This window comes from Pipistrellus hanaki, assembly GCF_964339955.1.
Source record: "Pipistrellus hanaki genome assembly, chromosome: 13".
Classification (NCBI taxonomy): Eukaryota; Metazoa; Chordata; class Mammalia; order Chiroptera; family Vespertilionidae; genus Pipistrellus; species Pipistrellus hanaki.
In genome coordinates, this window is record NC_140515.1 from 18,779,543 (window position 1) to 18,804,044 (window position 24,502).

The 24,502-nt window shown below is 55.4% G+C and overlaps 1 protein-coding gene across 3 annotated transcripts in view; it reads right to left on the reverse strand.

Annotated features, from left to right (window-relative positions):
* Positions 1–762: 762 nt before the first annotated feature.
* FLNB (filamin B) overlaps positions 763–24,502 on the reverse strand; it is a 139,870-nt gene continuing 116,130 nt past the window's right edge. For all 3 annotated transcript variants that reach the window (XM_084901585.1, XM_084901586.1, XM_084901584.1), the window contains 13 exons: positions 24,097–24,270; positions 23,101–23,259; positions 22,628–22,831; positions 21,250–21,402; positions 21,023–21,145; positions 17,914–18,180; positions 16,919–17,056; positions 14,621–14,736; positions 10,949–11,081; positions 8,028–8,204; positions 3,435–3,653; positions 1,947–2,150; positions 763–1,140 (listed from right to left, as the gene is read on the reverse strand). In XM_084901585.1, the coding sequence (XP_084757711.1) occupies positions 953–1,140; positions 1,947–2,150; positions 3,435–3,653; positions 8,028–8,204; positions 10,949–11,081; positions 14,621–14,736; positions 16,919–17,056; positions 17,914–18,180; positions 21,023–21,145; positions 21,250–21,402; positions 22,628–22,831; positions 23,101–23,259; positions 24,097–24,270 (2,255 nt within the window). In that variant the 3' untranslated portion in view covers positions 763–952. The remainder of the gene's footprint in view (positions 1,141–1,946; positions 2,151–3,434; positions 3,654–8,027; positions 8,205–10,948; positions 11,082–14,620; positions 14,737–16,918; positions 17,057–17,913; positions 18,181–21,022; positions 21,146–21,249; positions 21,403–22,627; positions 22,832–23,100; positions 23,260–24,096; positions 24,271–24,502) is intronic.

Here is a 24,502-nt window from a genome sequence, read left to right on the forward strand (position 1 = left end):
CCTTCCTTCTTTCCTACCTATAACTACTTTCCAGAAAAAGCGGCCCCGAGACAGCCCGGGCTGGGTGCAGAGGGCTGTGTCGCGAAGACTTCCGCTGACACGGGGACCCCTCCCCGCCATGGAGAGCGTGCTGGGGAGAGCTCATGACGGGCACGCGGCCGGAGTGTGTGTGAGGCACAGGGGCTAGTGTGTTGGTTACAAAAAGGGATCTTTGGCAAGTGGGGGGCGGGGGTAGGGGGGACTGCTGGCCGCTGCAGACCTTCCTCCAGACCGAGACTGACCAGACTTTAAGAGCAAGAACAGACACAGGGCTGCCAAGATGGTCACACGGTCGGACTTTGCAGGGCAATTACCAGCCGGCGAGGGAGAGGCGGCCGAGAGCCCTCCAGGCCGGCCGGCCGGCCGCCGCGTGGTAAAAAGGCCACAGAGCGGCGTGGGGCGGGAATGAGTGGTCAAAACAACGTGCCCACGTCAGCAGCCTTTTCTCACGTGCTGTGGGCGCCGGAGGAGAGGACACTGGTGGGAAGCCATCCACTTGCCTAAACAACCACCTCGGCGAGAAGCCTCTTCTCCCCTGCCCCTCGTCCCCGCCTGGTTTCCTAAGCTGGTACCGGTGCCATTTCTAAGGCCAGCCTCGCCTGTGTTCTCGGTCTGCCCGCAGGGGACCATCCGAGCCGCCAGAGGTCAGCGTTGCCCAGCCCACCATACGAGCTTGCATTTCCCCAGTGTCCCCAACGCGTCCCCAAGGAGTCAAGTCTAGGATTTCGTTCTGAAGGCACTTTTTAGAATGGCAATGTTTTCGGGATGGGGTTTCAGACCCACACACACAGGCCGGAGGACTTTGTGTAAAAAACAAAAAACAAAACGAAAACAAAAACAAAAAACGAGTTACAAACAAGCAACAAAAGCAACCGCCAGAGGCACCTCCCGGGATCTGAGGACGCGCCTAAGCCTAAGGCACGGTGATGTGGAAGGGGCTGCCGGGGATGTGCTCCTCCCCCCACTTCACGGCCAGCACGTACTCCCCCCGCTCCTTCACGACGTAGGTGACGTTGTACTGCTGGTTGCCCACGTGCTTCATGGAGACCTCTTCGCAGGGCGTGGTGGGCCCGTGCACCCCGATCAGCAGCATGTTGGAACCTGAGCGGCAGAGGGAGGCGGTTACCCTGGAGGCCGAGCCCCAGGCGGCAGAGCACCAGAGGGGAGCCGACGGAACGGTGCCAGTCACCGCCGGCTGAGCGCCTATGATGATGCTGGGGTCTGAGAGGGGGGAGTGTGGGATTCTGAGCCGCCTCATAGAGCCCAACACTTGTGGGCTCAAATCCCGGCCCTGCCCCTTCCTGGCCGGGTGACCTTGGACACGGAACGCCACTTCTCCCTGTCTCAGCTTCCCCGTCCGTAAACAGGGGAGCACTGGCACCAGCCTCGCCGGGAGGAGGGCTCTGCGAAGCCCTCGGCGCAGGATAAGGGCTCTCTCCCTGGAGGTGTAATTGTTCTGTTATTCTCATGAGAACTTTATGGAAGGCACTATTCTTCCTGTTTTAGAGAAGAGAAAACTGACTTTTAGAAAGAGACTCGGTGCATTTCCCAAGGCCACACGGCATTTAGGGAAGGAAGAGAGGAAGGGAGGGAAGGAGGAGAGGAGGAAGGGATGAGTGGTGGGACCAGCCAGGTTTCCAGGCCAGATGTGCTAGACGCTAGAGCCCAGCCAATTCACTACTGACACCCGGACAAATACCTCAGGTCCAAATTACTATTAAGTGTGAAGCAATTAGGGGCAGGAAAAAAAAAATCAGAGGAAAAGCATAAGAATACGGTAATGAACACGGTGACCTGCACACGGCTGGGCTCCACGGGAGCGGGGCACTGCAGCCTGGAGCAGGGAAGACCAAAGCAGAGGCGGGTGCCCAGCCGCCCCCACCCCCGGAGCAGGCCAGGCCGCCTACCGGCTTTGCTGCAGTCCACCAGGAAGGAGCTCTTCTGGCCCACAAAGGCCTTCGACAGCCCCGCCCCCTTGGAGGTGACCTTGCTGGCGTCCGAGGATGCCTTGGGGATGGCGCTGTAGCAGGTCTCTGTCGAGGACCTGGTCACCGACTCCACCAGGATGGACGAGGTCTCGTTGGCCAAGCCGGGGCTGACCAGACGCTGGCCTAGGACATGGGAGGGAGGGAGGGAGGAGGGCATGAATGACAGGATCAAGAGGGTCTCTCGGCCAGAGGAGGAAAGTGTCCCCGCACCCCAACACCTGATCCAAAAGCCACCATTCCCCGTCTCACACCCATAACGTATTCTTACTCTGCCCGCCCCGTCATGCCCCACACAACTACCTAGGTTCCAGCCTGTAGACCCCTCCCACAGAACCACGTGCCGCCCTGTAGAAGCCATAGGTTTCCATTTACATAAAGCACTCTGCGTTGTCAGCAGTACAGACGCCACACTGCGTATCCCTGTAAGCTCACACTGCAGACTTACACTGCAGTGTAGCAGTGTGGACTCTATACTGTAGAGCTTACAGGGATACGCAGTGTAGAAGTCTGCAAGGACAAATGAAACATCACAAGGGATTCTCTCTGCACGGGAGATGGTTCTCCTGTCTGAATCTTTAGTTTTTCTGCACGGACCCTATGCTGCTTATATAGCAGTGGACGGAGAAAGAGAGAGACACGTGGGAGGAATTTACCACAAGGCTTATGGTGGTTACCTGGATGGAGGCTGTGAGGTGATTTTACTGTTTGGTATTTTTCCCAGTGTTCTGAAGGAAGCACATTTTTATAAGTTTAATAAAGACTTCTAATTATTTTTAAAGTGAATTGATTGGAGTGATTTTTTTAAACTCTGATTTAAACAAATACATAAGATTTCAAATATGTAAAATTTATTTTTTCTGTGAGAGGCAGAATACACCTAACAACCTTTTTAAACTTCTGCCTTCCCATTCTACCTACCGTGTTTCCCCGAAAATAAGACACCCTCCGAAAATGAGACCTAGCGCATGGAAAGATAAGACATCCCCTGAAAATAAGACCTAGTACAACTTTAGGAGAAAAAATTAATATAAGACACTGTCTTATTTTCGGGGAAACAGGGTAGTTATTTTGCAAGTTTCAAACATGCACCCCCCTCTACCTGTCCTATCATTTCTTTTTTTAAACTGATTTTCAGAGAGAGGAAAGGAGTGAAAGGGAGAGATAAGTTAATCAGTTGCCTCTGGCACATGGCCCAACTGGGGATTGAATCTACAACCTGGGTATGAGCCCTGATTGGGAATCGACCACCAGCTGAGCCACACAGGGCCCTACCACTTCCGTACAATCAGGATTCAAAGTAGATTCAACGTATTTAAAATCATCCACGGTTTCTACGATCGAGCAGCTCTGTTTATATTTTGACAAAGGACTGGGGGGAGGGGTATGATTTCAAAGGTATCTGGTTACCTGTCACCTTGGCCTTGAAGGGGCTGCCCACAATGTGGTTGGGCCCGCCGTATTTGACGCCGATCAGGTAGTTTCCGGGGGCCATGGGGGTGTACATGACTTTATACCCTTCTGGGCTTTCCTGGCAATCCATTTTAACCTTGGACGGGCCTTCGATGGTGACCGATAGCGTGCCTGGCCCCGCTCTGGTGGTGTTGATGTAGAATTCAGACTGGATCCCTGGGAGAAAGGAAGTGGGAGTAAATACCATGTGGATGGTTTGGAGGGATGGTGGGGTAGGGTTTGGGGAGCGCTCCCGGGGGTACTGAAGCAGTGGCAGAGGCACACACAGGATCCCTCAAAGTAGGGTCCCTTGGTGGCATGGGAACCCACCACCACCAGCTTTGAACTCCTGGCACAGTGCACCACGGGCCCTGGGGTCGGTAACTCCAGGCAGGGGTGGGGCTGACATTCCGCCCACCAGCACACCCTGTCCTCTCCTCTGGGCACGAGCAGCGGCGATGGGCGGAAGGTCCGAGGGTCACCGTGAGCCTGACGTGCTGCCCCCGCTCTGCGCCAGGGCGAGGGGAGGTGTGGGCCCCTGACCTTCCCTGCCTCCTGTGTGACTCCGAGAAGGCACGGAGTCAGCGCCTCCTCCTTCCTCTCAGGATCCCTGACCCAGACTCCACCCTGGAGACCGAAGCAGCCCCCGAGATCTGCTGCCTCCTCCTCCGCCACGAATAATACTGGCGACGGGAACGGACCAGCACAGCAGCTGCGGCTCCCTGAGCCCCATGGCAGTGCAGGTGCCAGCAGGACAGCCCCTGCCAGTCAGAGCTCCCGAGAGGGGCATCTGAGCAGTCTGCGCAGCTCCGAGCCCAGGCCCAGCTCTGGGTGGACAGTGTGGCTGCCTTGGATGCCCTGGTGCAGCCCTAGGACACCCTACCACTTGCCAGGGCCCTGAGGGTCTCCTGCACAGACGGGTACAACAGAAGGCAAGCTGGGCAGGAGTGCCACCGATGGCGACGGCAGCATTCCCGCCTGAGCCCAGGGCCCAGCAGAAGCATCCCCACCCCCACCCCCACCCCGCCCCGCCCCAGGCCTCTTTCCAGCCCAGAGGGGATGAGCTGCTCCGTGAGGGCCACTTGGGGGCCCAGGCACCAGCTGTGCGCCTGCCACAGTGCCCTCCCTGGGCCGTCCCCGGCATAGCAGCCCCAGGCAGGGCTGTGCTTTCTCCAGAGCCCTGGACGAGTCCCAGCTGGGAACTATTTAGGTTTAATTATAGCTCCTAGGCCTGAGAAAGAATGATTGTTCTGGTTATCAATAAAACAAAGGAGCTGCTATCATGCAACTCCCAAACACAGCCCAGCTGTTTCTGGAAGCTCTGGTCCCAGCACTCCCACACCCAGCACCCCGCCCCCCACTTCAACCCCGGATCTAAACTGCGCAGCCTCGAAGCCCCTCAGGCAGCATCCTAGGAAGGAGCTGCAAGACACTCAGCTTGGAGAAGGCCTGGCTAACGGGAAGAAGCCCCACCCTTTTCAACAAGCTGCTCCATTCCTGAAAACTCAGCTCCTCCTGGCTGCGAGGCCCAGGGCAGGGAAGACTGTGGGAAGGGGAAATAAGGAGTCAGGACCAGTGGTTCCTGGGACAGCCTGTCTGGGGGCGCCCTCACCATTCCCATTTTGTAGGAAGGAAGGGGAGGCTCCTCGAGTCACACAGCTAGAAAATGGCACAAAGGAGATTTAAACTCCAACAGGAAGTGGAGAGAAGACTGGAGAAAGGATCCACACGCAGGCATCCCCCTCACCACTGCCTCCAGCCGACCACGGGCACACTGAACATCCCTGCAGCCCGCACGCACGCACAGCTGAGCTCCTGTGACTGTCACGCGTGTGCAAAGCATCTTCAGGGCGGGCGAGGGGGGAGGGGCTCTCTGTTCCCGCACACGGGGGTTCCTGGAGCATTTCCTCGGGAGACGGCGCTCCCAGCCCAGACAGCCCGGACTGCTCAGTCTACCTCCCAGCGCCTCCACTCTCTGCAGCCCAGTCCCTCCCCAACCCTCCCCACGCCCCGCTCCCAAACCTGCAGAACGGGCCATGTAAAGTTCGAGCCAAAAGATACAGCGAGTCCACCCGTAAAAGCTCAGGGACGTTTGCTTTGTCCCGAAGGTGAGGCTGCCAGGCCCGCGGGCGGCGAGCACAGCCACCTTTTCATTCCCTGCACACTGCAGCTGTGTGACCCTGGGAGGGGGTGCGGGGGAAGGCTGGGGAGCAGGAGGGCTAGAAAAACAAGACGCCTTCCCCCGGACAAGAGCAATATTTACTCAGGGTTTGGAACAGGCGTGCTCTGTGCCTCTCCGGCCTGGTCGGGAGTCTCCCTAGGCCAGCTCCTCTCAGCGGCATCCAGCACTTGCAAAACACAGCCTGAAACCAGAGCTCCCGAGCAGGCCCGCGAACAGCCAAGAGGAAGCCCACGGCCCCGGCACGGCAGGTGTGACCCGGCAGGAGGCAGAGGTGGCTGCCAGCGGCTGCAGGAGACCTCAGTGGCTGCTGTGGGGCCTGGGCCGAGGCCTGCTGTGGCTCCGAGTACCAGGAGGACCCAACCTGGGCTCCGATGGTGGGTGGTGGCTTGCCAGGGGCCAAGTGCATCCACTGCTGCCTGGAAACACTCCACGGCAGCGAGGAGGACGGGGCCGCCTTAGGACCCCACTGCCGCCGAGTGGGCCCAGGGGCAGTCTCTGCCCCGGGGGAGCCGGGCATCTGGGGTAAAGTCCTGGTTCTGGCCTCCGCCGCTAAGTAAGCTTTGGGGAGTGACTCAACCTTCCGAGTCATCTGTGAAACGGACGGCTTAGGGTGAAACCATACCACGCCTTTCACAAAGGACACGCTGCTGGACCAGCGTTCAGTGTGGAGCCAGAGGGGCCTGGGGCGTCCAGAGGCACCTGTGCCACCCCCACGGGTGGTTCTGCTGAGGCCACTGTTTGGCTAGAGTCCCAGATGGGACATCAGCTCGGGCCAACTCTCTCCTGCCCTTAAGCAGGCGCCTGGGCCACTTAGGACTCTCACTCCCCAGTAACCAGGGCCACCCCTGCCCTCGCCGTGGGGAGGCGGGTCTGCTCTGCCCCACTCACCCCATCGGGGGACACGAAGCACAGTGCCCACATACGAGGGATTCCAGAAACTGGGACTGGGCGGCCTTCCTGGGGCCCAAATCACACCCTCACGCAGAGTGTGTCCCAAGAGCCATGCCTGACGTTCCCTGCATAGAAGCATAGCTGGACACGCTCCCACCCTGCCTCTCCATAAGGACACGCACTGGACACCCCCGACGCCCACCTCTGGGGACACAGTCTGAACACCAACTGCAGCCATTACCGGGGAGGGCGAGGAGTATGCTTTAACATGGACAGTTCTTTAGGATGCCAAGAGCAAAAAGCAAGCGGTGCAACTACATGTGCATTAAGATTGCTTCTGTAAAATAAAACCAAAACCTCAGTATGCATCTACCTTTCTGGTGAGCCAGCAGCTAAGCAACCAAGTGACCAAGAATGAAGCCTGACAGACAACCCAAGGGTCACCCCTGAGCTGAGAGCCCTGTTTCCTCCTGGACCAGAGGGAGGGAGGAGACGCAGAGAGATGGCCGAAGTTTCACTCTACACTGAGTGTCCAGATTATTGTGATCACTGAACGCATAATAATATGGCCACTTTGTGTGTGTGTGTGTGTGTGTGTGTGTGTGATATATATATGCATAGCCCAGTATATGTGTGTGTGTGATATATATATATATATATATATATATATATATATATATATCCCAGTATATGTGTGTGTGTGTGTGTGTTTTGTGTGTGTACACATATATATTAGAGGCCCGGTGCATGAATTCTTGCATGGGTGGGGTCTGGCCAGCCTGGCCAGGGGGATGGGACATGGGCGGTTAGCCGGCCTGCCTGCTGGTCAAACTCCTGGTCAAGGGGACAATTTGCATATTAGCCTTTTATTATATAGGATAGACACTGAGTGGCCAGGTTATTATGCATTATATATATATATATATATATATATATATATATATATATATATACACACACACACACACACACACACACACCCCTTGTCGCTGCCTAAGCTCTTCACAATCAAAAGTGTCCCATCTGCAGCAAAGGTTAGAAATAAATCGTAGCAAGTCCAAAAGCTTCAGAGTTCCTCCACTGTTTCAGACTTTCCTCCTCCTCCATGAGGATCCAAAGAGGAGACAGACCGGGACAGGCATTACCGCCAGTCAAAGCGTTTCTGGGCGCCTGGGGACCACGAGAGGCACGAATGGGGAGGGACTGCCCAGGGGGCCCGTTACATGCATCATGAACTCTGCGCGGGCAAAGAAACCCTCAGAGTGAACGGTGCTGGGCCGTATCCCCCTTCGTCAGCATTCCGGCCCCACAGCCCGGGAACTTGGCAGAGGAAGCCGGCGGGGGCACAGCACACGGCCATGAGCTCGCGAGCCTCCGAAGCGCACCTCATCCCAGCATCCCTGGGGACAGGGGCCCCGCCTGGAGGCTGCCACCCGGCTCTGTCCCCTTGGGAGAAGAGAGGGGGAGGCGGGTGTTACCTGTGACGCCCCCCTCGAGCCCCGCGCCGTAGGCGGACACCAGGGCTGGGTTCCCCGCCTGTCCGGGCTCCCCGACGCGCACTTTGAAGGGACTTCCGACCACGTGGCTCCCGTTGAACTTGACGTCGATGGTGTGGACGCCGTTCTCGTGGGGGATGAAGCGAACCGCGTACTTATCTGGGGGAGAGAGCGAAGGCACCGGGTGAGAGCGGGCGCGCGGGCACCACCGAGGCGGCGAGGGCCGGGCCGGGAAGCAGCCGGCGCAGCCTATGTTACATCTCTCCCGAGACAGTGGTTGTCCCGAAGGCCTGGCGCCCAGGAGGCTGGATTTCAAAGCCAGACGGGCCTGCCTGTGTGTCCTCAGCCAGCCCTCGGGGAGATGCATCCAAATCTCGGGTTCTGTCTCCTCCTCGGAGGCCTCTGCCTCGGGAGAACACGGCCTTTATGAAAGCTCCCTTCGTGCAGAGTTTCTCTGCTTGGCCACTTGAAGGGGAAAGTGTGGACCCAACTGGGGCCAATCCTCTGCAGGTAAGCTCCAAGCTAGCAACTGCCTTCCCCACACCACTACTCCCCCCCCCCCCCTCCTCCCACCCCCCAATAACAGCCAGGTTTTTCACTGGGAGCTTGGGTCACAGCATGGGGCACGGTAATCGTCCCCTGAACGGACACCCAGAACACCCCACCTCGCTATCGTGCATCCCCTGACCACCCCTTCCTCCTGGAAGCACTCGCCCGGGATGCAGGCAGTCTGTTTTCTCCCTCTACTCACCCTTCACCCCTCCAGCATGTCTGTCCCCCAAAGCTCCACCCAAGCCCTCTTCGCTTCTCCTCTGAGGGACGTCTACATGCAGCTGCCCATTCCCACCCTTCCACACGGCATTTCCCCGACAGCCCCTCCCTGGTACCCACCCCTCCTCCCGTAAAGCAAATGTGCTTCCATGGGAGGTGGTCCCACCCCCACGTCAGGTATGATCTTTGACTCGGGGAGGGTTCCCTCTTTCTCCAAGCCATCAATTAGCACCTGGCATGTGTGTTCAGTGTTGGTGAGACAGGAGGGAAGTTGGCTGGAGACTCTGGAAAAGGAGTGTCTTGGATTTCTGAGAAAGACTCTTCAGGAGAGATGGCTGCTGTGGGGTGAGGTTGGGAAATGAGGTTCTGCAGCCATCTTGTCACCAAGAGGAAGGTCACCACAACAGGGGGATGAGTGAGGCCCACAGAGTAGAAGAGAGAGCAGAGCTGTCTGGGGGTTTGGAGGACGTAGCTGCACGGTGAAATTAAACTGTTGCACCTTGGACCCTGCATTTTCCAGTTATGTGAACGAACAGACCCCTCTATTGGGTGAGCTGGCTTCAGCTGAGTGTTCTGTAATTTGCAAACAATAGCATCCTGATCATCTTAGATACCTAACTCCACTTGTTGGCCAAATCCCAATGGCTCTATCGATCTGAGCTTCCTTATCTGGATGTTTTGGGGACACTTCAAAATTCCCAGGAAGGCCTCACCCACCCATGGCTGCACCATATTTCCACCCCATCACCAAGCGACATGTAACCTTTCTGATTCACATGCATTCCCTATGGCCAAACTGGTCACCAAGGTTAGAGTTCTCTGGCCTCAAGTCCCGCACCCTCCCCCCCCCCCCTTCCAACGCTGCTGATGAATATTGTTTTCTCAAACAAACCACTCTGCCTTTCAGACATTTCATGTTCTCTAGGATGTGGCCAGGCTCAAACCAAGATCTGACCAGGGAACTCCCCCCCCACACACACACAGACACACACACACAGACACACTGCGTCTTCTCAGGCTCCTTGCAGCCCTGTCCCGTTCCGCCCAGAGGGAGAGATGTCTACATGCTAGCCCGGGTCCTTGGTCTCTGCCCGCACTGTAACGTGGCAGGGCCACAGCAAATGCCTCATCGGGGCGGCAACAAAGAGCTCCTCCCCGTGCATCAGGGCCCCCGGTCAGTTCACTTCCTCCGAGGAGCCCTCCTGACCTTGGCAAGGCACCTCACTTCCCTTTCCTGCTCTAACCAACTTCACCAGTTGGTTCTCGGTCCTCCTGTGCTAGCGGTGACCACACAGGTCCTCACGCGCTCTGCAGGCTGTGGCCAGGTCCTTACTGACCCTGAGCTCCTCTTTGTGAGCAAGAGTCACGTCTTGCCAAGTCTGACACTCAATGAATGCTTAAACGTCTCATTAAAGTGACTTAAGAAAACGTTGGAATTCCATGCATCAAGGCAGCAGGCAAGATCTTGGGTGAGTAAGCATCCTGGGCCTCCTTGTAAAGCATCCTGGAGACCCAGATTCTCTCTTTTTTTTCTCTCTAATATTTTTTATTAAATTTATTGGGGTGACATTGGCCAACATGAACCTACAGGTTTCAGGTGTTGGTTCCTACGCTGCAAGATCTGTGTGCTGAACCACCAGATTCTTTTTTAAATTTCAAGATGAACATCACTGACCTTTTCCTCAGAGTGAAGTCAGGTCCACGTGAACTTATTCATAAGTTCAACAATATAATAAAATCTGTAAGGTTTTGTTAAACTATGAGAGAAAACTACAATGGCTGTAATGTGAAAAGAATATGATGAACAAAATAAAGCAATACTTGTTTAAGAAAAAGAGGGAGAGGAAGAGAGAAAGGGGAGGGAAAAGGGGGCGGAGGGAGAGAGGAAAAGGAACAGGAACAAAAACAAGAATAAAAGGGAGGATATTGAATCTCCAAGCGTCCCCGTCTGTCCTTGGCAATGTTTACACCCTAATTCACAAGCAGTGTCTGGCAAGAACTGCAAAGGGAATGTGCGGGCTCCCTGGCCTTGGTGAGGCCGGCTGGCCCTCCATCAGGGTGCATGCTGGGTCGGCGGGGGGGAAGAGGGGATAATGCTGGTGCTGGGTCCGCACACCCCGCCCACTGCTTACCTGGCTCCAGCTCAGACACGTGGCATTCCTCCACGGCTCCAGAAGGGCTGTGCACCTTTGCATCGATCTTTCCTTTTGCCCCATTCAGCCTTATAGCAAAGGAGGCTGGCTGGTTAACCTTTAATCCTGATTCCTGAGAATTTAACACATCAGACAACGTTACGGCTCTCGGCTCCCCTGTTTAGCGGCTCACACTGACCCGGACCGGGACTCTGGGGACAGGGCTTCTGCAAACAGGCCCCGCGTATTAGCCACATCCCACACAGCGGGCGGCGCGGCCCACATTTCCAGCGCTGACTGTAGGAGAGCAGAGACGCAGGCGGCGTGGGTCTGGTGCCCAAACCATCTGGAAGAGGTTACGGGTTTGAAGACTTGAGACATCCTGATCAACAGGACCGTTGTTTCAGCATCCCAAAGGGGTCGTCAAAAATAAATAAATAAATAAAATAAAATAAAAAAAGACTAAAAACGAAGGCCCTCCTTTTAGGAGGAGCCTGGTGGCTGACAAAACCAGACACTCAGTAATGCGAACAACGTTTTATGTCGCTGCTATTTTTTACCTGGAAGGTAGGCATGGAGGGACTTTTAATAAACTTGTAAATGTGTAAGCGAGGCCCTCAGCACCACACAGGGACCCAATGGCAGAACCTGGGCCGCTCCCATTTCCCGGACGTATTACTACAGCGTTTAACCTCTAACCTCGTTTAGCCTCAGTCACCTCTCGTGTAAAATGTGCGTCATAACCAGATCCGTCTGAGAGAGCTGCCGTGAGGATGAAATGAAGTTATGCATTCCAAGCCCTCAGCATAATGCTTCCCCCTTACAGAAACGCTAAAAAATGTCAGGTTATGCCGAAACTGGTTTGGCTCAGTGGTAGAGCATCAGTCTGCGGACTGGGGGGTCCCAGGTTCGATTCCGGTCAAGGGCATGTACATTGGTTGCGGGCACATCCCCGGTGGGGGGGGTGCGGGAGGCGGCTGGTCGATGGTTCTCTCTCATCGACGTTTCTAGCTCTCTATCCCTCTCTCCTCCTCTCTGTAAAAAATCAATAAAATATATTTTAAAAATAAAAAATAAAAAATGTCAGGTTATTGACTATCAATATGCATTTTTTCAAAATGAACTGACCAACAAAGACCCAAAGCAGGCAGGCCTGGCACAGACTAACATACCTCGCTGTGGGGATAGGGGGACGAGAAGAGATAAACCAAAGAGCGTACATACTTATATGCATAGCCCATGGACACAGACAATAGGATGGTGGAGATGGGGCTGGGAAGGTGGGGATAAGGGGGGTGCTGGGAGATATCTATAATACTATCAACAACAAAAATATGTTTAAAAAATATGCATATTGAAGTTGTATATTCCCTTAAAAAAAGAGAGAGAAAGAGCGAGAGAGACAGACAGACAGACTGACTGACAGACAAGTATAACTGGTGCTAGTCACTGGGTCCATTTCACTTTCCATGCTTTGTCTGGGGAATATAGCCTCTCTGGGAGGAAGGGATTAGAAGTTTAGGTGCTTACAGTATTTTAAGATCAGCCGATCCTGAACAGCAACATTTTACAAGTCAGCAGCTTTGACGTAAACTCGGTTGGGCAGCCACTGCTCAGGTGACTCTAAAGCAGCAGGGTTCACACTTAATGTGCAGCCCAAGCACCCGGGGCCTTGTTAAAAGGCACATCCTGATTCTGGGCCTGAGGTGGGGCCTGGGCTTCTAGGATTCTAATAAGTTCCCAGGCGACGCTAAGGCTGTAGGTCCGGGGCCCGCATCTTAGACAAGAGGCTCTAAAACTGGGCTGCCTCATTCAGTAGCCACTGGCCACATGTGGCTACATCACTGCATATTTAGATTTAAATTAATTAAAATTAAATAAGTACAATGCAGTTCCTCAGTTATACTAGCCAGTGGCACAGAGAAGATGAGGCATTTCCACTGTTTCAGAGAGTTCTATTAGACTGCACAGCCCTCACAGTTCACAGACGGCGGTTATAGACCAAACTCACAATTACGGAGTCTTTGATCGCCAGGCCAGCCCCATCCCTCCACCCCCTCCTCCTGCACAAAATGCCAGCCGACTCCAATTTTCTAAAAAGCCTCCAAAGCAAGACAAAACAATACGTGCCTCTCTCCCTCCCCTAACCAGCCCCAGATGTTGCTGTGCAGGCCTCCAGTAAATCTCCGATAAATAATTTACGTATCGCTCGGCATCCAGTGACCCGGGAGGAACAGGGACGAAGCTGACCCACCCGCCCGTGGCCCCCGCCGGCCGGATACACAGCCTGCTGCGAACTTATTTAAATGTTTACGACCCAACGGTGATGAGAGGACTCCACAGAGAAGCTGGCGGGAGAGGATTTCTGCACATCAGCTCCCTTCGGACAGAAGCAGTTACGTTACCTGAATCCGCCCGCCGCTAAACCCTCAAGAGGGAGATAAACGCCTCGGAAGATCCGAAAGAAGTCTTCCAGGGGCACGAAGGCAGCTGTCTGCCCTCAACAAGCGCCGGGTTTACCTCCCTCCCGAGGCTTCAGCTGCGACGGCACCAAAGGAACGTCTGTTAAGAAGCCTTTAGATGAAACACAAGAAAAACATCTGCACCATGGCGGCCAGTGGGCGCCCCGGAGCTCCCCAGTGAGGCCTCTTCAATCTGCGGACGGTGGTCCTGGCTGGGGGGGAGCAGCTAGCGGTACCACGTCCCCGCGGGAGGAGGTGGGAATCTCAAAAGTAAAGCACGTGCGGGAACTGGATCTTGTGATATTGCCCATCTGAGACTGGGTTTTAATCGACCCAGGGTTTTCAAGAACTAGGGGGATGTGGAAGGAAGACTATTTAGAAGGCCCCGCCACAGCCAGAAATCATACTTGGAGATTCTGGTGCTACTGCACAATGGAACTGCTACTCCGGGTTCAGGCACCTGATTATTTTCCAGGGTCCTGAGCAGAGATGCAAAGCATCTCCCAATGGTTCTCTGTTTGGCGGTGAGCCTCTATGCAACCTTGAATTCAGTGACCTGTTTAGACAGGAGGAAAGTTGCATCTCCTGGCAGTGCAATAGGTTTGACTATGCAGCCACCGGCCACAATGCAATTGAGGAGGCCACCGTTAAGACCACATGTGCTAGAACCATATAGCTGATTTCTGGTAGCCATAAGCTCTCTGCACCTCGGTTTTTCTGTCTTTAAAATGGGGCCGAGAGAAGCCCACTCACCAGGTGTTGAAAGGATTTAGTAAGGTCACACTGACCAAGTTCTTAGCAAAGTGCCTATCACACTTATTATAAATGAACCATCGTAATAAAATAAAACACAACTGACTTCCTTGAGGAAAAAGAAGCCTACACATCCCTGGACGGTGAGCTGTTTTGAAAGCTCTCCTTAGCCCTCAACCAGCTATAAACGGGGCCTCCTTTGTTTCTCTTGAATAAATATTTAAAAAACAAACTTGTCCCCAAGCCCTGAGGTGCTTTACGGACTGTGGCTCTGTTTTGTTCCCTCAGCTGTCTCCTGCCCTAACCATGGGGGGAAGCTGACTCTGCCACGAGAAGGCTTCCCGGCAACGGGAAACATCCGGGATCCTCACACCGGGGGGATTGAAGCGGCCTCAGGAGTCCAGGGTCCCACCGGCTGGCCTGTGGCCAAGGACGTGGATGCTTCCTTGCGTCTCACCTGAAGGCTCATAACAGTGAGGCGGCGGGCGTCGTCCGAGGGTGCGATGACCGGCACCAGGTAGGGGCTCTCGGGGATGTGCTCGTCGTTGAACTTGATAGACACCTCGTAGTTACCTGTGGGGACAAGAAAGTCCCATCGTCGCAGAGATTCGGGAAGGCGGGCGCAGGGAGGTTTCCTGTGACAATGCCTCACGGAGACCCCGCCCTCCTCCATGCCTCGGCCCTCGGGTCAGGGCCGGCGGCCTGGCTCAGGCAGGGCGAACGTGATTTTCTTAATTGGGAAAGGGAAGAGATTCTCAACTTGAGTCCTCAGGGTCCCCCAAAGGGCCTCTGTATAGAACGCAGGAGATCCATAAAGACTTGAATGGGGAAAAAATTACATCTTTCACTAAACCTCTAGCTCAGTGGTCGGCAAACTTGTTAGTCAACAGAGACAAGTATCAACAGGACAACGATTGGAATTTCTTTTGAGAGCCAATTTTTTTTTTTTTAAACTTAAACTTCTTCTAAAGCCACTTCTTCAAAAATAGACTCACCCAGGCCGTGGTATTTTGTGGAAGAGCCACACTCAAGGGGCCAAAGAGCCGCATGTGGCTGGTGAGCCGCAGTTTGCCGACCACGGCGCTAGCTGATATTTGGCAGTTCCTTTGTTTAGCTATGCTGACAGGAAACCACAGTGTATTAAAAGTACCTGTGACAGCCCAGCTGGTGTAGCTCAGTGGTTGGGCGTCAACCTATAATCCAGGAGGTCACAAATCGATTCCTGAGCCTGGCACATGCCCAGATTGTGGGCTCAATTCCCAGTGGGGGGGCATGCAGGAGGCAGCTGATCAATGATTCCCTCCCATCATTGATGTTTCTACCTTTCTCTTCTTTGAAATCAATAAAAAATATATATATATTTTAAAAAATACTTGTGACTTTGTCACACAAAGTTCACAGGTACTTTCATATCATTTTACAGTTTTACATATACCTTGACACCTCATTTATACTCATCACTATTTTGAAATTTAAGGTAGTCACCCAATTTTTTTTTGAAATTAGGGTAGTCACCCAATTTTAGGTTTAATGTATCAATGAAGACATGCATACCTTGATACATTACATATTTGTTCCTGTAAGATTCTGATAACTGCATTTTGATTTTTAAAAATATATTTTATTGATTTTTAACAGAGAGAAAGGGAGAGAGATAGAGAGCTAGAAACGTCGATGAGAGAGAAACATTGACCAGCTGCCTCTTGCACACCCCCTACCGGGGATGTGCCCACAACCACGGTATATGCCCTTGACCGGAATCGAATCTGGGACCTTTCAGTCCGCAGACCGACGCTCTACCACTGAGCCAAACCAACTTCGGCAACTGCATTTTGATATAATTGCTTTTTATTATAATCCAACTAGTGCCCTGGTGCACGGATTTGTGCACATTCAAAGGAAATTAGTTAAAAGGTGGTTGGCAGGTAAGGACTGGGCAAGAAGGACCAGACATGAACTGGAGCCAACCTCCCGCAGCTCAAAGTGTGTCTGTGGAGTAAGCAGGGTCCCTCCAGCAGGTGGGGTTCCTCAGCCTGGCCTGCGGGGATCAGGCCAAAACCGGCTCTCCAACACCCCCCGAGGGCTCCCAGATTGCGAGAGGGCGGTTCTCAGGTGAGGCACCCCAGAATCAGGCTCCCTCCTCTCTGGTTCCAGGTGCGTCAGCTAACAACTGTGGCTGCCAAGTCACCACAGCTCGGCAGCTCCTGCATTGAGTGTCTGCCCCCTGGTGGTCAGTGCGAATCATAGCTACCAGTCAGAGCGTCTGCCCCCTGGTGGTCATTGCTACCGGCCGGCCTGCTGGATGGTAGCTTAGCCTTTTATATATAATATGTAATTTGTATTATGTGTTTTAAAACGATGTCCCCATAGGCTTTAGATGCCAGAGGGGTTCCTGGTACAAAACGCAGAGGACCCTGCTCCAGAGAGGGCAGATACCAGGTAAAACCCCTCTTCTGGGCAGTCCCACAAGCCAGTGGCTGAGGTTGGGCACAGAGGCTGGTCAATTGGAAGAATGAAGCAGCTGAGTGAAGCCCGAAGCAGACAGGCTGACGGAGGCAGACAGACAATGAGAACTAGAATTCCTGCCCCCGGGAGGCCTGGCTGCATTTCCTGCCCTGGATCTCTAGGCAGCACCCCACGGGCCCGTAGAGATCAATTCCTTCCACTCGAGCTTGCTCCATGGCTTTCTGTTCCTCACCCCCGAGCCACCCCCAATCAAAGAGAAGTCTGGAGTTGTTGGCTCCTGAATACATACCCGGCTCTTGGGCAATGTAAGACACACCGCACGACCCGTTTTTGTGGTCATCGAAGGTAATCTCAGCCTTGCTGGGGCCTTCCACGGCGATGGAGAGGCCCCCCGCGCCTGCCTCCCGGGTCCAGATGCTGAACTCGGCTGAGACAGAGGAACACCTGGTGAGTGGCGGCGTGTGGCCGAGGCCCCTCCTGCCCAACCCTGCCATGCTGGTCACTCTCACTCCAGGCCCTTTCTCTCACCGACCCCAGCAGCACCCAAGCAGAGGCGCTGCGTGTTTCCTAGGTCCCACCCACGATCACACAAAGTCCGTGGGCGTCTTGTGGATACACCCACGCCAGGCCAGAGGGAGAGGAGGAAGTTTAGTTTTGTCCCCACAGGCCTCTCCGCCAGCATCCACCACGTGAAGGCACCTTCACGGTGGGTTTTGCAGAAACCTAGCGTGTTCCATGAGCACCAGCCCTGCAGGATGCTCGGCAAACAGCCTCATTCTCTGCTCCCCTCTGCTCCAAGGCGCACCACACACAGTCACCGATTACAGGCTCCTGTCATTACGGGCTGCCCACCGGGCCAACAAGCAGTGGCCGAAGGAACTGAGCCAGAGAAGCCTTGTTGTCAAGAATGCCCCTTGAGCTGAAACCGGTTTGGCTCAGTGGATAGAGCGTCGGCCTGCGGACTGAAAGGTCCCAGGTTCGATTCCGGTCAAGAGCATGTACCTTGGTTGCGGGCACATCCCCATTAGGGGGTGTGCAAGAGGCAGCTGATCAATGTTTCTCTCTCATCGATGTTTCTAACTCTCTATCCCTCTCTCTTCCTCTCTGTAAAAAAATCAATAAAATATTTTTTTTTTTAAAAAGAAAAAAAGACTGCCCCTTGAGACCACCCATCAGACTCTCACACACACAGTCTTCTCCTGAGAACAGGGTGAGGAGAGCAGGTGCTCACCCCAGCGGCCGAGCCCTGACTGTCCTCCAGAAAGAAGCCTGCCCATCGCTCACCTGGGACGCCCGCCTCTCCCCTCTCCAGGCCGGGGCCGCCTGCCCGGACCTTGTGGGCACCGCCCTCGCCCAGCGGCCCCACGGTGAACTGGAAGGGGCTGCCGGTCACGTGCTGGCCGCGGTACTTGACGCTGACCGTGTGCACGCCCATCTCCTGGGGCACGAACCGGACGCAGTGCGAGTTCTTCCCCACGGGCACAATCTCCGCCTCCGTGACGCGGCCGGAGGGGCTGGTGACGTGGGCCGACATGTCGCTGCTGCTGATTTCTGGGAGGGAGCGAGAGGCGGGGGGACGGAGGGGAAGGGTCAGAGTGCGGGCCCAGCAGAGCAGGACGTGCAGGGCGAGCAGCAGAGGGCGAGGCGGGTGCTGCGTGGGGTGCTGGGTGCGCAGTCTGGACGCCGGCCCTCCTGTCTCCCCTAAGTTCCTGGGGGACGGTGGCCAGCAGGGAAAGAGCCAGGCCCTTCCGGGCACCAGTGCCAAGAACATTCTAGGGGCAGTGGGCATGTGCACAGCCTTCCTGGCTGGAGTGAAAGCCACACATCAGTTTCAAACCAGGGCCTGAGTGGACAGTTACGTGTAAAAACGACGACAGCTCAGATGTCTCTAAGCTAAGGGGACCAGATGTCCCGCTTTTGGCGGGACAGTCTCGATTTCCAACAATTTGTCCCGCATCCCGCGGTGTTTTAAAAAAGTACCGATTTTTGGAAAGAACTTTTCCCGACTTTTTAAAAACGCTGTGGGATGCGGGACAAATTGTTAAAAATCAGGACTGTCCCGCCAAAAGCGGGACGTCTGGTCACCTTGCTCTAAGCTTGAGGCAACACGTGCCCACCGTCATGCTCACAGGGGCAGAAAACACAAGCGGTGCCCCATCTCTTCCTCCAAAGGAGCCTCGGCAACCCTTCTCGGCAACAAGACAACGTTTTGCGTTTCAAGGAAAAGGCAAACGAACATGCGTCGGTCCCAGCAGCCAAGGGGGAACCACGCGTGAGCAGGGCTCTGAGCAAACCGGAGACCAGACGCCACGCTGCAGAACAGCCGCGCGTTGGGTCACCCACCCCGCGAAGCGGACCTCGTCTGCTCCGTCCGAGGGGCTCGTGCCACGCCCAAGGCGGTGCCTGCGCCGGCGGGGAGGACCCGGGCGCGCCACATGCTGGCGACCGAGCAATGCCATCACCTAGAGCCACGGGAGCCGCCCCCTCCAGCCCTGCGGGGTCGGGGCCGAGCAGCACAGGACTGTGAGCCCTGAGGACAGAGAAAGGAAGGGAGGCTGAGGGCCGGGTGCCCCCACGCGGCCTGGGTCCGAGGACACCTGGAAGCTGGTGAGCCGTCCTCCGTTCTAACTGACAGGAGAGAATCATTTAGGCACCGAGGGGGAAAGGGAGTCTCAGCGAGCGCTCCGGGGCCAAGTCACTGGGAAGGGTGAGAGGCGGCATCAGGAGCCAGAAAGGCCTGAAGAGAAAGGGAACTGTCCACATCGCACGGAGACAAGACGCCGAGAGGCGGAGGGCACGGGTCGTGTGTAAAATGAGGCGTTAAAGCAAAGAAGATGTCCCTTTACTGGCGAGCAGGGAAGTGAACCTGAACACAGCCCTAGCCGGGTTGGCTCAGTGGATAGAGCGTCGGCCTGCGGACTGAAAGGTCCCAGGTTCGATTCCGGTCAAGGGCACGTACCTTGGTTGCGGGCACATCCCCCGTGGTGGGTGTGCAGGAGGCAGCTGATCCATGTTTCTCTCTCATCAATGTTTGTAACTCTCTATCCCTCTCCCTTCCTCTGTAAAAAAAAAAAAAAAAAAAATCAATAAAATGTATTTTTAAAAAGAAAAGAAAAAAAGAAACTGAACACAGACAGCGTATTTTTCCCTCGGATTGATCCACGTGAGCGTGAACTCCGGTGCCCAGCGCTGGTAAGAAACAGAGAAACGGGCACCGATCCACGTTCTGGAGGGCAGCTGCCAAGGTGTAGCAGCGTCTGAGACACGCCGGCCCAGCAGGCCCACCCGAGGCGACCGCAGCCTGGCACGGCGGCCAACGGCACCGACCACTGACTACAGGGCTGGAGGCACAGGCGCTGCGAGCGTGTGACATGATGAGACCCAGGGAAGGGGGGGGCACCCAGACACGAATGCAACCCCATGGAGTCATTAACGAGGAACTTCACGGCCACGACCAGCCCTGTTCCAGCGGTCCTGTCTGCCACCGACGTAATGAGGCTGTTTCCGCAGTCACACGGGACTGGCGTCTGCACAGAAACCCATCAGGTGTCGCTCAGAGGGCAGAGCAAAGACATGCGACATACCGTGTTTCCCCGAAAATAAGACATCCTCCGAAAATAAGACCTAGCGCATGGAAAGATAAAGACATCCCCTGAAAATAAGACCTAGCGCAACTTTGGGAGAAAAAATTAATATAAGACACTGTCTTATTTTCGGGGAAACAGGGTATTAGGAAAGATGGGCACCCCTCGCCAGACCAGGATGTGAGGATCAGCTGTTCTGTCCACAGAACCTGGGCAGCTGGAGGCTCAGCGTGTGCCAGCTGCGGGCAGAGGAGCCTCAGCGCCTTCCTGCACTCGGCGACGGCTCTTCTGGGGGATTTCTTTACGGAACAACCCTGGGTCGCATTTCAGAAAGACTGTGGCGATTGGCTGACTAATTTGGCCCCGTGAGGAACAATTTATGGCCAAAGGGCTAGATGTGCCTCTTCCCTCCCACCCCCACCAGCCCTGCATCCCAGCCCTCATTCCAGTTTTAGGAACGAAGGAGATGAATGGGCCTTAGGAGGTGCTGCTGGGCCGACACCTCTCTAAAACTCCCAGACACTGGCATCAGCAAGGCCAGATCGCTCACTGGGGTCATTCTATTCGGCAAACACTACATGAACAATCTAAGGGCGTATCTCTCTCCCCCAGGTGATGCCACAAAACTACTTTCATTTGGAAGAAGAAAAAGATAGCCGGTCAACAGATTCATGTTTCCTGAATGGGCTTATGTGAAAACACGTATTAAAAACACTATTATCACTGAAATTTAAAAAAAAGGAGTCGCCCGTAGTGGACTTGTCTTCCAATGGCCCCGCTGCCCTGACCCATGAGCCCCTCGCGCTCACCTGGGATTTTCAGGTTCAGGTCGCAGATGCTCCCGACAGTGGCCACGGATGGGGCTCGGCTGGTGCGGGTGATGCTCTCCTTCACTCTCCCCTCCCCACTGATCTTCACGGTGAACGGGCTCCCTGCAAGAACCGAGAGGGCTCCCGTGAGCGACCCGGAGCCCGAGGCACAGCCCCCACAGAGAACTCGAGCCGCGGGCAGAGAGGACGGAGCGGGCCGCGCGTACCGGGCACGTGCTCGTCAGCGAACTTGGTGGAGACGATGTAGACGCCGGGCACGGTGGGGAAGTAGGAGACCTTGCAGGTGCCGTCCTCCAGGTCCTCTGTCTGGATGTCTACTTTGCTGGGGCCTTCCACCGCCAGGGAAATGCCGCCATAACCTGCAACACAGGAGCCGGGGGCTGTTTGGACAGCAACTCGTTGGGAAGGGGGAGCTCGGTGCATGCAGAACGGACATCTGACCCCGGAAACGCAAACTGCCAATTCCAGAGAGCAAAAAGAAAGCAGGGTGACCCCTGCTACAGACAGGCCGCTGACAGAGGGACTGGTGCAAGGCTCTGAGAAGTCCTGGAGTGGAATAGCCTGCTGCGCAGGACTCTGACCACAGAACCATTTCCTGGAGGGTGATGTCCTACTGCCGCTCGGAGCACCTGCCCTGCAGAGCCCACTGGGGAAAACACTGCCCACACGCCTCTAAGAAGGGCATGCGCCGCCTCGAGGGCTCATGGCCAGCCACAGGCCTGAACATTTGAATTTTCAAGCCACCCTGGATCTCCAGCCAGGGGACCACGAAGCCAGCAGATATGAAGGCTGAACAACATGAGGATCTGCCCGTTAGGACCAGACATTGTCTAGCCCTTTCCTCCAGGACCGTGGCCGGCAAACTGCGGCTCACGAGCCACATGCGGCTCTTTGGCCCCTTGATTGTGGCTCTTCCACAAAATACGACGGCCTCGGCCAGTCTATTCTGAAGAAATGGCTTTAGAAGAAGTTTAAAAAATCTGGCTCAAAAGAAATTTCAATCGTTGTATCACTGATATTTGGCTCTGTTGACTAATGAGTTTGCCAGCCACTGCCCCAGGACTATGGCTTCGTCTAGAAGTCACCAATTCAGCCATCACTCAAGAAGGCGGAGAAGGAAGGCGCTGGCTGTGGTACTGGGTTGGGGAGGCCCGGACTACTTCAAACCATCTCAGGGAGGAAACAGGAAGAGAGTCATCATTTCCACGCAAGCACCGTGAGCTGGACGCGGTCCTGGACAGCTGGCCCACCAGCCTGTGCTGGGGAGGAGTCCAGGAGACCCGGGGAGCTGAGAGCAGGGGTGGGAGTACCGATAACAAGAGGGAGAGAGACCTGGGAGCTGTAGTGGCTCTGGGTTCAAACGCCAGAAGCAGAGTGCTGCTGACCCCTGTGAGCCTCAGGTTCTTCATTTAGAAAACAAGACAACACCCACCTTCCCGGGGGTCATAGGGCTTCCGCGATAACGCAGGTAGAAGGACAGACAGTCTGAAGGATGCTCGGAAAGAAAAGGGAGTTGATAGAATGAAAACATGAAGACGCTTGAGCAAAAAGCCCCGGGCCTTTCGCCTGGGGCCAGCCACAGACCTGCATCTCTCGTGTCCACAATGAACTCCGACATCTCGAAAGTGCGGCCTTCGGACAGGCCTCGGCCGTAGACTTTGGCTCTGCGGGCGTCCCCGATCTCGGACTGGACCACCATGATGGACACGGGACTGTTGGCCACGTGGTTGCCGTTCTTCTTGATGCTGACCAGGTGTTCCCCCACCTCCCGGGGGATGAAGGAGATGCCTGGAGCGGGCACACACCAGGGTTTGTGAGAGGAGGGAGAGGGGAGGAAGGAGGGGGAGACACACTCACAGGAATGGAAGTATGGCTCCCAGACTTCCTGCCTACCCCAGAGTGTATGCCAGGGTGGTCAACACGGAAATGCACTCGTGACCCAGCAGGTTCATCGTATCCCACTCCGCGGTGTGTGAGACTTCCCCAGGAAGGACCCAAGGGATCCCCGTCTCCCACCAGAGGATCCCGGCTCAGTGCGGGAAGGCAGCCGGGCTCACCGATGTGGTTGTTGGGCAGCCTCTTCAGGAGACAGGGCTCGTCGCGGCCGGACGGGGCCTTGATGCTGGCCGTCAGCGTGCTGAGGTCGGTCTCGCTGATGTCCAGCAGGAAGTCGGCGGCAGAGCCCAGCTTCACTTGAGAGCACCGCCGGCTGTCATCTGGGAAACAATCCCAAACACGGCCCGTCACGCGTGGGGACCAGCTCCCCGGAGCCTTCACCCCACATGCCTTTTACAGATGAACAGCCCGAAGCAGTTACCCGGAGTTAAGTGAGAAGACACGCCCAATCCACAACGAATGACTTCTGCTTGGGCCTGGTGAAGGGAAGGCCAGACACTGGCAGGGGCTGGAGCCCAAGTCTCCACAGACCACTTCTTAAAGGAGCTTTTGCCGGGCAAGGCATCTGCCACCTGCTTGCCACCCCCTGAGGCATTTCCCAGGTGAACACCCATCCTGCTCCGCACAGGCCTGAACAACTCAGGGCAAGAACTTTGTCCTGAGCATCTTCTGTATGACCCCCCGAGCACAGGATCCCAGCACTGCGAGCACACAGGTGAGCAGAGGCCTTTGAGTCAGATAACCTCAACATGCACCCTACAATACCCACATGGAAACTTGGCTGAGCACTCTCTCTCCAAGCCTCCACTTTCCCATCTGTAAAATGGCAGAATAATTGTCCAGCAGTGATGCAAAGGGCATCAGTGAGCTCACCTATTCGTGCCGTAAGTGTTAATTGAATGTCTCTATCTGGGGGCCCTCCGTGTGCACGCAGGAGTCAGACTGGACAAAGTGATTGCCCTCCACATGTGAGTGCTTTTCCCTGGATTACCAGCTAAGGGGGAATTAGCCTTGCACCCCAGTTTCTCCCCAGGGAGTCTCTGTGAACCCTAAAAACCCAGGCACCTCGCTTGTTGCCCCTGGTCTGATGCGGAGACAGGCTGCCGGGGTGGCCAGGCCTCCCAGGAGGAAGCCCCCGGCAGGTCAGGCAACCCTACCTGTGATCTTGGCGGTGAAGGGGCTGCCGGGGATGTGCTTGTCATTGTACTTGACCAGGATGCTGTAGTCGCCCGGCAGGGTGGGCAGGTAGGTCACTGTGCACGTCCCGTCTTTGTTGTCAATGCAGCTGATTTCGGCCTTGGAGGGCCCCTCGATAGCCAAGTCCAGACCCCCTGAGAATGGGAGCAGGGAGGGAGGGTCGTCAGGGACTGTTTGCTTGTTTCCACAGGGACAGCAACTCATCCGGGCAGCCCTGAGGTCGGGAGCGCCAGGCTGGCACAGGCCACGCAAGCCGCAGGCCAAGGGCGTAGGTCAGAACTAAGGGACTATGGCACAACACTCCGCCTCTGAATCCTTCACTTCTCCTGGTGAGGGGAGGACCAGGTGCTGGCCCCGAAGTCACCC